The sequence below is a fragment of the Homalodisca vitripennis genome, chromosome 4, assembly GCF_021130785.1.
Source record: "Homalodisca vitripennis isolate AUS2020 chromosome 4, UT_GWSS_2.1, whole genome shotgun sequence".
NCBI classification, from domain to species: Eukaryota; Metazoa; Arthropoda; class Insecta; order Hemiptera; family Cicadellidae; genus Homalodisca; species Homalodisca vitripennis.
The window spans coordinates 44,266,704-44,278,771 of NC_060210.1; the positions used below are offsets into that span (position 1 = coordinate 44,266,704).

At 29.9% G+C, this 12,068-nt stretch overlaps 1 protein-coding gene across 1 annotated transcript in view; it reads right to left on the reverse strand.

The window, feature by feature from the left end:
* The window catches only part of LOC124359240 (vesicular integral-membrane protein VIP36-like), a 32,296-nt gene that overhangs the window by 6,218 nt on the left and 14,010 nt on the right, over positions 1-12,068 (reverse strand). Inside the window, exons 6-7 of the mRNA XM_046811826.1 lie at positions 7,557-7,723; positions 847-910 (exon numbers count right to left, since the gene is read on the reverse strand). Coding sequence (XP_046667782.1) covers positions 847-910; positions 7,557-7,723 — 231 coding nt within the window. The remainder of the gene's footprint in view (positions 1-846; positions 911-7,556; positions 7,724-12,068) is intronic.

Here is a 12,068-nt window from a genome sequence, read left to right on the forward strand (position 1 = left end):
GTATTAATTTAGGACATACTTTACGATTTTGAATCTCAGTCTCTAATTTGAGATTCTTTTTACATTTAGTTCCATGCTACATAAAACAATTTAAATAGTAATCACATAAATATTTTAGTACAAATTAATTAACATATTAATAAACAAAACAAAAATACTATGGCTAAATAAATCTTGGATTTGGCGTAGGTGACTGTAAGAATTTATTTTTAATCTATGAATATGTAGATATCGACTGAACTAGAATCACTACATAGTAAAATATAAAATGAACCAAACTGTAGGTATTGCCATAAAAAATTTAAATAATAATAAATATATATAACTATTTTAAGTTTATTGGGGGTTTCCTGATCGAATACTATTAAGATTTTTAAAAGTATTTTTTATCACCCCTTATGCAACATAATCTTTATTACATAATTTTTTCCCAAATGTAGAAGTTTTAATTATATTTGGGTTAATTATAGGACAGGGCAATAAAGCAGGGCCCTAAATTCAATCTTTTGTACGGTATGACACAGATAGTCATTTGTCATTTGCTGGTCATTCATTTTTCTAAATAAATATTAAAACTATTGCAAAACTGAAAAATTTAGAAAATATTTTATTTTAATTTGTAATTTATTTGAATGAAAAATTAACATTTACATTATAAATGAATTAATTCCAAAATTTTAATAATTCTTGTCTTTATCATTTATTACTGCTTTAAAGTGGCTGTAGAATTTTATGATTTGCTTTAGTAACACTTACAAACAAACAGTTTTTTAAATTATATTAAAACAATGAGATTTTTAAATATTTTTAATTAAGTGACATTAATAAAGTAAAGTCATTACTTACCTCTAGGTGGTTCAAAAAACGAAGCTGATGGAACAATTTGTGATCGATCTTCTTCATCTTTTGGCTGAAATAACAAATTTCCATGTAATATTTGGCCACACATTTTAAGCAAGATACTTCAAATTAAAATACCTTTTTTAGGAAAAGGCAACAGAACAATCCAAACAATTGGATTAGATTAATTTGGTCATGTTATAAAAAACAAAATTGTTTCTACACACAAATAATAATTTATAAAAGCTTGCCCCTACAATGGCAACTAAAGAATATTTTTGATAAAAATGTAAGTTTATTGAACCTTTAAAAATTTTAAAAAACAAAAGTGAGCTGAATGCAAAATGAAATATTTACTATGAACAACAAATGGAACTACAAATCTTTTATCCTTGCTGTATAATAAACATTGGTATACTGTAAATAACTACTAGCAATTGAAAAAGTGATAACAGATTTTTATCAGATAAAATGAATGTATTGATTTACTTAAAAATGTATTTATATGAGATAAGTTGTTGTATCATAAGTTTATTACTAATAAGCATCGTTAGCTTCTATCAAACGATCATTTCATCACTAAGTAATAAATGTTTGTCTTGTTATGATAATATTCTAATGCCAGTTATTAAGTATGCCAAATCATTTTTATTAAAATACTTCATCATGTTATAAATGCATCCCTTGTTAGTGGTTTTTTCCTAGCAGGCTAAAAATCGCTCAGATAAAACCTATATTCAAGATTGGAGAAACAAAAGATTAAAAAAAAAGCTACTGTGCAATTTCATTACTGTCATAATTTTCTAAAATGTTTGAAAAAGTAATGTCTAATTCAATTGACAGAATACTTAGAAGCCAATAAACTTCTTGATGCAGAACAGCATGGCTTTCATGCGAACAGATCTACTGTTACAGCTGGAAGAGAATATATTGAATCCATAATAAGTTCCATTAACAAAGATGAGACAACTGTTGGAGTCTTCATGGACATGTCTACGGCTTTTTTTGACAGTGTATCACACAGTAAATTACTGCAGGTGCTGGCTAATTTTGGTCTGAATGATAGATGATGCTTGTCCTGGTTTAGATATAACTTGCTGACAACGAACAGTTTATTGAGATTAGTTATTTTGATGAATGTAATAGAAAAGTAACTTCTCAATCTACTTGTAAAAAAGGTGAAATATGGTGTCCCGCATGGGCCCATATTGGGACCATTGCTTTTTATATTTACTTAAAAGGTTGCCAAGAGTTGTAGGTCAGTCAGCCAAAATCAGTCTTTATTCAGTAATGATAAAGAAAAACTCAAAATATCATCAGTTACATGTTTATCATAAATAAACCAGTATCTTATTGTCAACAACCTCTTAATTAATCCTAAGAATACTAATTACTTTCATTTTCCAGCTATGTAGAACAATAAAAAAAAAAATAACATTGCAATTGATAACAATATTTCAGAAGTGCGATTCACAAGGTTTCAGGAAATTAATATTGATAGTTTACTGGTCATAATCTTCTTAGATGTCTGAAAAAATAAATTCTGGGCTGTATCCATTGAGATATATGTCAAAAATATGTAGCAAAAAAATTTGAGGACAATTCATTTCTCCTTAATTCACTCAAATAAAACTTTTGAACTCGTCTATGGTGCAACAGCACACAGTATGTTAAGTAAAATACTTGTTTTACAAAAAAGTAATCAGAATTATACTCAATTTTCATTGGCTATATTCTGTAAAAGACCATTTTCAAGAATTGGAGATCCTATATGAATATATATATGAAACAGTGCTTTATGTGAAACAAATCAGTATCCGACTATCTACTCTTGGACAACCCATCATTATAACACCAGGAGCCAAGATAAGCATACCCTGTTACAGGTTAGAGCTGTTTACAAAGAAGACAAAGTATGCAGGAATTAAATTTTTCCATCAACTCCCTAGTAATTTAAGAAACTGAAATAATTTTAAGAAATTTAAAAGTGTATCTGGTGAATAGATATTTATATTCAATAAAAGAATTTTTGACAAGTTATAATGTTTTATTTTCTTTAACATGAAAATAACACTTTGTTTTATTGTATGATAAGTAGTAATAAAGCAGAGAATGTGAAATGTATTTAATGATTTAATAGTCTAAGAGTAAGAATAGAATTTTTAATAATTTCTCTATACAATTTAAAAAAATATTGACACCATTGTATCATTTACTTTTATTGGATAAAGTTGAGTGATTGATTACGTTATATTAAAAAAATATCTGAGACATAAAAGAAACATATTGTAACACTGGATATAAAAGACTTAGTTTCGAGGTACTTCTTTAACCCTTTGAGTGCCAAGAACTTTTGAGGTGGAGGCATTGTCAGTGCCAAGCACTCTTTTGGTGTTTTTGTGGTGTTCAGCAAAATAATTTATAACTTAAAAAACAATAATTCGATGATTTTTTTTATTATGTAGGGGAAAAGTAGGTTATAACTTTTAATGTCTATTTTAATGATAAAACATGTTAAAATATTAAAATAAAAGTAATAAAAACAAAATTAAATAAAACAATTGATACAATTGGGTACCTCTCCGGGACTTGATGGTATTACTTCCTCGTTTATTTAAACTAATATATTGTAAGATAATCATATGTTTTTGTTGTATATTATTAATTTAAGTTTAGAAAAAGGAGAATTCCCTGAAAAACTGAAAGAAGCTGTTATTTATACCTATATATAAAAAGGGTTCAAGGACAAGTTGTTGTAACTATAGGCCAATATCATTGTTGTCTTCGTTTGCTAAGGTATTGAAAAATAGTTTAAAGATAAATTATTGCAATTTTTGGAAGAATCCAGTTTTTTTAGTAAAAACCAATTCGGCTTTCGGCAAGGGATGAGTACAGAGACAGCGTTGCACGATTTTATGGATACAGTAACGAAAGGACTTAACAACAAAAAGAAAATTACTGGACTTTTTTTAGATATTACTAAAGCATTTGACACGGTTTCACCATGATATACTTCTAGATAAATTATACAATGCCGGAATCAGAGGGAGTTGCCTATAACTGGTTTTAAAAGTTATCTGTCTGGGCGGAAACAGTGTGTTAAAGTTAAAGATTCGAGAAGTAAATTTGGGGATGTAAGATTTTGGAGTACCTCAAGGGTCGGTGTTGGGAGCAACATTATTTTTAATTTATATAAATGATCTTTGTGATGGGGAGTTTTAATGGAAGAGTAACCTCTTTTGCTGATGATACAGCACTATGTTATGTTGAAGATGCATGGGAAGATATAAGGGTCAAGATTGATTTTGATTTGCAAGCACTTAGATGGTGGTTTTCTAAAAAATAACATGGTGTTAAGTCCGGAGAAGACAAAATTTATAAATTTTAGTCTCAGAGGAAATTTTAAACTTTGAAAATAGCATAATTTACAAATGTTTGGACTGTATAAATAACAATAGTGCATGTAACTCAGAGTGTGGACTGGTAAAGAGTGAGAAATCTTTGAAATATTTAGGAGTTTGGGTGGACAAACAATTGAACTGGAAGATTCATCTAGCATACTTAAAGAATAAACTGAATAATGTAATTAGAATCTTTTATTTTCTGAAGAATATTTGTGATGAAAAACTCTTGAGAATGGTATACTTTTCCTTAGTCCATAGTAGGATAGATTATGCGATCTCGTGTTGGGGAAGGGACGTACATATCAAATCTCAAACCTGTAATTGCAATGCAAAAACATTTTATACGAATTATATTGAAAAAAGAGAGTAACAGAGTCATCTTTTCCTTTGTTTTTGGGAATTGAGGATTCTACCTCTCAGATATATGTATGTGTATAAGGTACTAAAATTATTTTATAATAAGAAGCAAAAAATAGTAAAGAAAGTAATGAATATAAATTTAGATTAAGGCATGCTGATAATTATACCACACCAATGCCAACAAACCACCTTCTTTTTAAAAATTATTCATTTTTAGCACCAAAATTGTTTAAATGTATTACCTTGTGAAATTAGTAATCTGTGTTTATACCTTTCTTGAAATGTATTATAAGGAGTGGGTATTTTCATTTACAGAATGTTGAATGTTTATTAAATGTAAATTAAAATGTTTTTAAATGTATTTTATGTACTGTTTTGATGTCCAGTTTTATTGTCCAAAAATAGTGGGAGGGATATGTACTGTTAATGGCCATGGTTTATAATAATAAACACTAATGCTGAATAATAGTAATTTTGTCTTTGTATTGTGAGTTATGTATGAAATGTTGTATTGTTGGTTGATAGGGAAATGTATGTGTGGGTGTAGGAAATTGTACAATGGATAGTATTTGTTTAAAATAGATGTAGACGTAATGATGATTATAATTTATAGTTTATTTTATATAATTAGTGTATGTGTGATTTATCTGTTTTATCTTGCAAGTATGAATCTAATTGAATTTTGTTGTAAAGAGGGTTTTAGGATTATGTTATAATATTTGAAAATGTATAATTGTTGTTCTATCACTGCTAGTTCTTTTATTTTTATGAATCATGTAAATGCCTCAAAACAGGCTTTGCCCTTGGAGGTCAATACTTTATTTCTCGGTATATGTATGTATGTATGTGTGGCAAGAATGTTAATGTGTCAAGGTCAGCCAGTACTGATATACTCTGTAATCGCGTGCTATGCACAAGATTATTTTGCTATGTAATGTGGTTTGCATTTATATTTGTTGTATATTTGTATTGAATATGTTGGAATGTGTGCATATTTATGAGAAATAAAGTTTATTCTATTCTATTCTATTCTAATTTTAACAACTTGTGTATTGTTTCCTATTTAAGTATGAAAAATTATAACTTACCAAGTTTAAAAAAAAGTGTTGAATACAACTTTTGTTATACATTAGTACAAAATATTTCAAATCTACATTCACAATAACATCTCTCATATTTGGCAAAATCTAATTAGCAAATTAGCAGGGTTAAATAAACCTGAAACTGACCATCATTTTTCCAAAATGGCAGGCACTTATTGCAATTTTGTAAGGAATTTTTATTTTAATCACTGCTCATCTAAAATTTTAAGATACAAACATTTTTTTAATATCAGTGTCTTCAGAAATCCATTAGTTTGCAAAAAAGAATTAAATGCTGAATTATTTGAATTTTACTATTTAAAAAAACCAATTAACATAAAAAACTAGCAAAGAATAAAGTTTTCTCAAATGTATAGCATTTTATTTAAATAATTCTAAAATGTATAAAAGTTTTGTAATATATCTAACACACATATTATCAAAATGTATTTGAGTAAAACTTTCTGGTACTTTTGAATAATATATATATATATATAAAAACTACATCTGCAATAATCTTTTATTGCACTATTTTGTATGCAATTAATTTGGATTCTATTGGATAAATTAATTTTTTTCCAAACGGTAAAAATATATGTAGAATAAAAAATATATATTTATAGAAGTTTATGTTTAGTAAAATTTGTTTCTATGGCAAAAAATTCTTTTTAAAATTTTTACAAAAGCACAAATTGGGAAGTAAAGACCTAACCTTTTTTAAGTAATAATGTTTTTATATCCAAAAATTATTTATATAGAAAGTACCTTTATAGAATTTTAAAACACGTCCAACATTGAGCTATCTTCCTTGTTTTGATATAATTTTACTACTTCCAGAAAACGATAAAGTAAAAAAAAAAAATTAAATGAAACTATTTTTGACGCATTAGGCATTTTGGGATTTTACAAATCAAAATATTTTAAAACTATTGTATAAACATTTATTTGCTTACTGGCTATTGAAGCGATGTTTATGAACACCAAGAATACACTCTTTTCAATATATTTTCAACTCATGATTGTGTAAAACATAACCTTTTGACAGAGAATTTTGACAAACATGTGATAATTTTTTAAGTTTTTAAGTCCAGTATGATATGAAACCTTGGATCTTTATCTTTAAATTTATGTCTATGTTAGTTCAAAGTAAAAATAGACTTGCTGTGCGAGATCATATTACAACATTTGTATAATATTAATGTTAAATATTGTGAATTTTAATAAATAAAAAATGACATATATTTTACAGTTTAAATAAAATAAAATTTTCATTTGGTTGGTCACTAAAAAGAATTCTGTATTCATTAGTATACAGTAGCTGCTGGGACATCACCTGTTGAAGCTATCAGGAACTTGGTTTGTTGAACAAGTTTGAACATTATTATAATTATTATTACTTATGATGAATTCATAAGTCTGGGTAAGCTCGATATTCAAGAATATATTAATAAATCACTTTTGTTAATTCTGATTGCTATTGGTAAAAATATTTTTTAAGGAACTTTATACTTTAATTTGTGCTTTACTTTGAACAGTTCCTTGATGAAAAACAGTTAGTTTATGAATGTTTACTGTTAATCAAGTAAACATTTCTTGAAAGCTTAAGTTTTGAACTGTTTGGCTAGTTAAATTAATTAAATGTTTATTTAGTAACTATTTTTTCAATCAACATATTATCTAGTTGGTGAAATTATCTGATTCTGATTTCATATGTGACCTGTAAGAGAATTTACTAAAATAACTTGCATTAAAACACACAGAATTTAATTGTATTAAAATAAAATAACACAGTTAACAGTAGAGGCGGGTGATAAAACAAAAAAATATTTCTAGACACAGTGTTACAAGTCAAAGTTGATAGTGGACTCACATCGCCTGGCATGTCCAACTCGTAGAAGCGAACAGACAAGATGTCATGGTTGTCTGACAAATCTCCAGTGGCAGCACTGATGCCCAGATAGTAGCCTGTAGGTAGTCGCACACCCTTTACTGAGAAACATTCTTTCCATGCAGCCTTGTTCTCCAGGTCTGTCGACACTGTCAACATTAAACCATTTTAATGAGGTCCACAACACTTCTTATGTCCTGATTGACCTTTGGTTTTCAGTAATTTCTCCAAGTTAGATTATTTGAGTTCAATGCAAAACATCCACAACTGTAACAGGGTAGACTCAAAATCCTAGTTTCCCTTGATTTTTCCCGGTTGAAAATTTCCATTTTCCTAGTACATCTTCAAACCAAATATAAACATCTGTAATACTGTATTTAATCTTTACAGCAAGCGCAATGGTGAAGGATTTTCATCAACAGCTGAAATTGCAGGAAATACCATGTAGCTGCAATGACTAACAAATTTTGTCTATAGCATTGCGGGTGAGAGGCTGCGGTGCAAAACCTTTCAGTACGAGACCATAATTTTTCCATAATCTATTTATGTACAGCAACACAAAGTACAACATAAAGGTAAATTTAAAATTAGCAATCATGTGGTTACCGCCAAGCAGCTGTGCAGCACAAATGAATACAAACATAGAAAATACGAATTTCAAGTAAAATATTATTGTGTTAGTATATGTTTCTAAGTAGTTTTTATTAACCTTAAATAACTACAAAAACTCATTTTAGTAATCGATAATTTGCTTACAGTCACAATCAGTTGCTATCAGTACATGCAGCAGACTCGTGATGATCAATAAATTGACAAACCACTAGCTGTAATATTGTGAAATCGTGACTTTCAAATTGCATTTTAAGCTCTTCTGTTGGTATCGGAATTGAGTGAAAAGAGTAGCAGTATTAATTAGGAATCAATCCATCCCTAGTAAAAATTTCCATGATATTATGAAAAATCTAGTACAATACAAGCACTTTTTCCTGAAGCTTGAAATTCATCAATAATCCACGCTTTTCCAGTTTTTCATCATTAGTGGCATCCCTGGTTACAGTCCCGTGAAAGTACCTTAGCTTAGAATATATCACATTGCCAACCAATATATGAAGAATGCATTAGAAAGTAATTTGCCCAAGTGAAGTTAATTTATGATCTGTAGAATGAATAGACATGGGTAGCAAACAGTATCCTTCATATTTGCTCCCAGAATGTGAACATAATTCATATAAATGACTGACTCTTAAATATATTGTGTTTGCCTTAAGATAATAAAGAATAGAATCACACTATCATGATAACACAACTACAAATTAATAAATACAGGAATGACTGTGGTTCCTCACAAGTTCATCGATAGTGTTTGTTAGTTATTTGTAGTCATGGAAATGACGTTAAGTTTCTCATAAACATAACGATTGGTTGGACTATTTCGTATGAACAGAATTGTCAAACAGATAATCCTGTGTGCAGGGAAGTCATTCAGATGAATAGTTGATTGGAGAAAAGATGAGATTTCTACCAGTCATCATCCAAACAATAACGCTTTGATGACGAGAACTGACATGTGGGAAATTCAGCCAGCAGGCTGGTGACAATATCAGTTCAAGTGATATTTGAATGTGACCGTAATATCAAAACATAACCTTGCTTTCTTTGTTTTAACCAATATAAACTGACTAAAAATTGGAACATATGTGAGGAGCAATCGTTCACAGACCAAACTGAGATGTTGGTTGGGCGATTGTTCTTCTGATGGATCGTTACGTGAATGGAGGGCTTAATGTGACGTTGGAGCAGAACTAACCAAGATAAAATCCACTACACTACAGTCACAGCCACCAAATAAGGCGGGTGGGTGGATTTGCGCTGCTGCCACGTATGGGACCGGTGAAGCGGAGGAAGGTCGAGAATCGGTCGCTCTCAGGCACAATTTGGCAACGCTGTGTGCACATTGTTGCCTAGTCCAAGCGTCGCGCCGACGCTGCAGCTTCCACACACCACCCTGCCAGTGTCAGTGCCAGTCTTATTCTACTGTCTGACTAGTTAGTGACATTAGTTACATACTGAAAATGGAGGAAGCTGGTAGTTCACGTGAAAATGAAAAAAACACCTGTGAAAAGGAGACGATTAGAGGGTATTAAAAAGTGATTTAAATAGTCAAACTAAATGTGTTGTAGTTAATGTCCTGAATTTTCTGAAAGGTTTAGCTGATCCTGGTGTTCTTGGAACAATTAACAATTATGTGTTAAGTTAATTGAACACATAATGGAACCATTTATTATAAACCTTAGAGACGACTCATCAGACAGTGAAAACAGCACAGCGACAGTGACCGTGACATTGACAAAGATTAAAAGCAAGTAACTCGGAACCACCAAGTGATCAAATCAACCACGGACTGACACATAATTTCACTGTGATTATGTAATAGTATGTACTAACAATGTCACTTGTTTAATAATAATTACTTAAAAATGTTTCTTTATTATTTCTATTACTACACGTGTTTAAAATGTTTATATTTAAAATAATTTTGCTAAGGAAGGCAAAACAGATTGTTTTAAGCATGGTTAATTTCATTAAACTGAAAATATTTATTTAATTTTCGCTATGGTTACAATACATAGTACTATAGTTGAGTAATGATAAAAATAATAGAAAGTAAAGTATTGCTATTAAAAAAATAGTTGAGTAGAAATTGTGCGTATACGCACGGCGCACGCATCGCTCTGCATGTTTGATTTCAATAATTTAGTTTTGCACGCATTTCCCAGCGAAGTTAGTAAACTGAGAAAAATTTGTTTGGAACAAAAAATAAAGTTTATACCTTTGTCTAAAACTTTGCCACAGGAAAAATGTTCCTAACCAAAAAATAAAAAACTTCCTCGCTTACTGAAATGTTTAATACACCATGTTAATGAATTAAAATTGGTTTGTAGGTATTTAGTATTTCAAAATTACATTTTTGTATTTACATACAAAAATTATATACCGTTATCATCAGCGGTCTCTCCTGAAGCCAATAATACCATTTTCATCGTTGTAACTTGTAAGATGTCACCAAAATCTCAGGAGAAGGCAAACAACATCAAGCTCTAAAATGGATACAATTCAGGGATTATTCTATTTCACGATGTTTGCACAATCTGGCAACGGCGCAATTCCACCCACCCGCCTAATTTGGTGGCCCCGACTGTAGTGGAAGCACCCTTGGATTAACTGGTGTCAGATGGGGGTTCGCTAACACATCTTTGATCACACAAACTGTAGAAACCACGAGCCGTCCACGGATGGGCTCTGTAAACAATTTGGCGAAATCATCATTTAAACGTAGTTGATCTTCATTCACAGTTTTGTGGATCATGTTGTGCAAAATAAAATATTTGGTATTAATCAACTCCTGATTCAAGTAACCATCAAATTATTTCTTGATTTCATATGTTCCGGAAAACAATTTATTTTTAGATTTTCTCAAATGTTCCTTGTGCGTAAAATTCCTAGCATCCTGGTTGGGTGCCACCATGTTTAATAAATTTTCCAAACTATAGGTCCCCACAAATAATCATGTAACCTTAGTATGATAAATATTTAATTCAATTGTTTACATATGTAATTTAGGAAATGGATTATTTTATGTAAAAGCGAAATTGCTTCCAGTACATATCTGTCTTTTGGCTCTTAATTCCAAATTATTTACATAAACATTTAGTAATTTCTCAGAGTTTTTATTATTTTATAAATTATAACCCACCATTAATCAAAAAACATTACAACAAATAACATTATCTGAAACCACCAATAAATGTTTAACGCCCATAAATTCGATACCATAGTCCAAAATAGTCACCCAGTTTTCAGCACTTTGTTGACATTTTTTAACCCTACTAGTCAGCGACTCATTGAGTTCCTTGTGTTATTTTCGCTTCTATGACATATTAATTAACAATAAAACAGGGCTTTATATAAGACAAATATGATATCTATGTGTTGTTAATAAACTAAAATACTCCAAATAGGTATTGAAATTTCTGTTAAACTTCATCACTTAAATTTAGCAACTTATAAAGTGGTTGTGTAATTAGCGCCAGCCACAAAGTTGTAAAAAGGGTTTAAAAACTACCTATATTCAATATCATACAAAAGGAAATTTTTATTTTGTATTATATACCAATAAAAGGCTTACGTGCTACACTACAAAGACGATTACAAGTGCAACCAAACTGAACGAGAGAATGGCTTGGCTTTATAACTGTCCCTCACCAATAACTTTCATTTTTACAAAACTGTGGACTCTTTATTGCTGTCAACTTGCAACTCAAAATAACTTTGTTGTATTATGTACATCAGTGCAAGGTATGTATTTGTTGTTTGTAGTGTCTCAATAATTAACTGGTGATTCGTTTTCATGACAATTGCTCACCAAACAAATCTGAAAGTGAAGTTTAATTGGTTGCATATCACCAATATATATATATATGGTTGATTGCGGGC